General features: G+C 40.9%; 1 protein-coding gene across 1 annotated transcript in view; it reads left to right on the top strand.

Moving 5' to 3' along the window:
• Positions 1-86: 86 nt before the first annotated feature.
• Positions 87-3,765, top strand: part of eif3eb (eukaryotic translation initiation factor 3, subunit E, b) — a gene marked incomplete in the record, with an annotated part of 6,882 nt that continues 3,203 nt past the window's right edge. The window contains 9 exon segments of the mRNA XM_014024817.1: positions 87-204; positions 687-804; positions 979-1,096; positions 1,172-1,214; positions 2,246-2,350; positions 2,429-2,554; positions 3,098-3,222; positions 3,291-3,417; positions 3,494-3,595. Coding sequence (XP_013880271.1) covers positions 115-204; positions 687-804; positions 979-1,096; positions 1,172-1,214; positions 2,246-2,350; positions 2,429-2,554; positions 3,098-3,222; positions 3,291-3,417; positions 3,494-3,595 — 954 coding nt within the window.

Below are 3,765 nucleotides of genomic sequence, written 5' to 3'. Positions count from 1 at the left end.
GCATTAAGTTGTCAGTTTTATTATTTTATTTTGTTAACCTCACCGTGACGTCATTTCCAGTTTCTTCAGTTTCCGCTCTGTTTTGTTGGCTTCCTTTTGAAGCCGGGGGCCAACATGGCGGACTACGACCTGACCACAAGAATAGCTCATTTTCTGGACCGGCACCTGGTTTTTCCTCTGCTGGAGTTTCTGTCCGTTAAAGAGGTGAAAACATGAGTTTATGTTTTAACTCTGAAATGATCCTGAAGCTCGTTTTCAGCGGGACTTTTCCTGATTTAAACACGAGTTCAGCGACGAGTCACACATGCTAACGGCTAAAGGCTAGCRTTAGCCGCTAATCAGCACGATGCTGATTTAGCTTTGGTTTTTCTTAAACATAAAGATGTTTGATGTTTTAAAGTCACGCTTTTATATGTTTTTAGTGATTCTGTAAGAGTTTAAAGTCACATGAAACAGATATTATAAATGTTTTATTCAGTTCATGAAGTAAATGCAGGTTTAGATCTGAAACACGGAGCGGGTCTGTCATGATTTCCAGCTCGTGTTTTAGGGATTATGGTCATTATTAAATAATAAAATAATCCTAAACTCTGTTATTAAAGCTGTAAAATCAAACAGTCATTCAGCACATTATATTAATTAATATTTTCTCAGATGATAAGCAGTAACCATGCTTGTTGTGGCAGATCTACAATGAGAAGGAGCTCCTGCAGGGGAAGCTGGACCTCCTCAGCGACACCAACATGGTGGACTTCGCCATGGACGTCTACAAGAACCTGTACCCGGATAAAGAGATCCCACACTGTAAGAAACCCACCTGGACCCTTCAGATCCCGTTGGTCTGAGGAGACCCAGCTGTCTGCAGCTGCATATCCAACAGGAGGACCTTTAAAGCCTCAGACAGATGTTAAACTGCAGGATAATGTTTACATGCGGGTAAACACAGGTGACCAAAGCTGTCGTGTGTTTATGTTTCAGCTCTGAGGGAGAAGAGGAGCACCGTGGTGGCTCAGCTCAAGCAGCTCCAGTCAGAAACTGAACCCATCGTGAAAATGTTCGAGGACCCAGAGACCACCCGGCAGATGCAGTCCACCAGGTGGCAGAAAAATAAAATAATAAAATCCTTCTTTACTGTAACGATACGTTAAATAACCTGGAGCTGTTTCTGCAGAGACGGGAGGATGCTGTTTGACTACCTGTCAGATAAACACAATGTAAGTTTTTAATCCCTGTAATCTGACTGGTGTTTCTAAATCTGTGCAGCACCTTACACAGTTAGTTCTGCTTCTACTCTTTTTCACTTTCTTCTGCTAATTTTAGCTACTTCTTTAAACTAATTTTAGTTTTTTGTCTCRTTAAAATTCAGCTTTTGTCTCGTTTTTGTGCTTTTTTTCTGCCACTTTGTGCTGTTTGGGCTTCTTACAGATGATTTCTGCTATATTCAGCTACTTACTGAAATTTTAGCTAATGTTTAGCTGCTGTTAGCTAAAGTTAGCTTTTCTAAGCTAAATGCATTTTTTTGTAGCTGTTACAAATTTTTTCGACTGAGTTCAGAAAACTTGTGCTCTTTATGCTTCTTTATGCTAATTTAATAATTACCAGCTAATTTTTAGCTGTTTTACTGAAAATTTCAGCTGTTTTTTTAGCCTGGCTAAAAAATAACAATTAAAAAAATATTTCAGCTCTTTTAGTTACTTTACTACAAATGATCACTTTTATGTAATTTTCTAATTTTTTTCAGCTTTATCTGTTTTAGATATTTTTTTAACTTGGTGCTAATTTCAAATTGTGGCTGCTACCTTTAGCTTATTTTATGCTAATTGTAGCTATAGAAATGCTTCTTTCTGCTATTATTCTTGCTGCTAATTGTATAATTTTTCCTGTACGTGCTGCTGCTGCTGCTACATCTGAATTTCTCTGCGTGGGACAATAAAGGCTGTTTCTATTCTATTCTGCTTTTCTCTACTTTTTATGATTTTTTTCTGCTACCTAGTGTTATTTAGGCTTCTTRCAGATGTTTTCAGCTATATTCAGCTATTTTAGCTCTTAGTTTTTAGCTGTTTTCAACCAGATTTGTGCTACTTTTTACTGTTTTTCTACAAAGTTAGTTTTTTTCTTTTAGCTTTTCAAAGTGAGCTCACATTAACACTTTATACTAAATATTTTCAGCTGAAGTTTTCACAGGAAATATAATTTCTCTAATTTTTTTAATCAAATTGACTCAAAGTTAATGTTTTTCTCGTAGTTCCGTCAGGAGTACCTGGACACGCTCTACAGGTACGCTAAGTTCCAGTATGAGTGTGGGAACTACTCCGGGGCCGCAGAGTACCTCTACTTCTTCCGTGTCCTGGTAAGACAGTCCGCCTGTGAACTGGTCCTGGTCTGGTTCTGAGCGTGACGTGTGTGTGTCTGTGTGTGTGTTTGTCAGGTTCCCTCCACGGACCGGAACGCCCTGAGCTCTCTGTGGGGGAAACTGGCCTCAGAGATCCTGATGCAGAACTGGGAGGCAGCCATGGAGGACCTGACCCGTCTGAGGGAGACCATCGATAACAACGTGAGGATCTGACTGGAAGCTTTAAAGTGTCTGTGATGACAAGTTTTAGTAACATATGAAGGCTTTATTAGAAAGAGGACATTTATAAAATATTGCAAAATAAATTTCATGTTGCTGAGATGAACAGTTGTTGAGATATTTGAATGTGAAGTAACAGGAAGTGATGTCACAGGGGAATGTTTACATGTGAACAGAGCAGTGCTAACAGCTAACACAGACTGTAGAGAAGAATCTGATGTTTCTGTAGATTAATTTGAGTCTTATCAGAGAGATGAAGAAGAGTTTAAATAATATTGTTTCATTAAACAAAAAACAGTTTTATTTGTTAAAGAGTTCCCCTGTGATGTCACTTCCTGTTTCACTTTAGCTGAGCCAAGTTCAAAAGAAAATATGCAGTTATGAGACAAAATGGGTTAAATCGTGTGTGTTATTCCAACTTTCTTAATTGACTKTTTGTGTTTGAATAATATGCACGTCACTTTAAAACAAGTTAAACTGTGTGAAAAGATGTTTGTGTTGATGTGTGTGTTTGTGCGTCTGCAGTCGGTCAGCTCTCCCCTCCAGTCTCTCCAGCAGAGGACCTGGCTCATCCACTGGTCCCTCTTCGTGTTCTTCAACCACCCTAAAGGCCGGGACAACATCATCGACCTGTTCCTGTACCAGCCTCAGTGAGTCTGTGCTGCACCTCAGCTCAGGTAACACACCTGCACTCCTCTAACCTGCTGTCACACCTCAGGTACCTGAACGCCATCCAGACCATGTGTCCTCACATCCTGCGCTACCTCACCACCGCCGTCATCACCAACAAGGACGTCAGGAAGCGCCGGCAGGTTCTGAAGGACCTGGTTAAAGTCATCCAGCAGGTGGAGGGGCGCTGCTCACGTTTGTTGCATCACTTTGTGTGTTTGTGACTCATGAGTTGTGTTGTTGCTGCTGCAGGAGTCCTACACCTACAAAGACCCCATCACAGAGTTCGTGGAGTGTCTCTACGTCCACTTCGACTTCGACAGCGCCCAGAAGAAACTCAGGGAGTGTGAGTCGGTAAGAGCAGCTCCTCAGTCACCTTTCATCAGGTCTTTAAGGGTTAAAGTGATCCTGACCTGACCTGACCCTTACTTAACCTAACCTAAACCTGACCTGACCCTTACTTAACCTAACCTAAACCTGACCTGACCCTTACTTAACCTAACCTAAACCTGACCTGACCCTTA

This window comes from Austrofundulus limnaeus, unplaced genomic scaffold (assembly GCF_001266775.1).
Source record: "Austrofundulus limnaeus strain Quisiro unplaced genomic scaffold, Austrofundulus_limnaeus-1.0 Scaffold440, whole genome shotgun sequence".
Classification (NCBI taxonomy): domain Eukaryota; kingdom Metazoa; phylum Chordata; class Actinopteri; order Cyprinodontiformes; family Rivulidae; genus Austrofundulus; species Austrofundulus limnaeus.
This window is presented reverse-complemented; position numbering and strand designations above follow the sequence as displayed.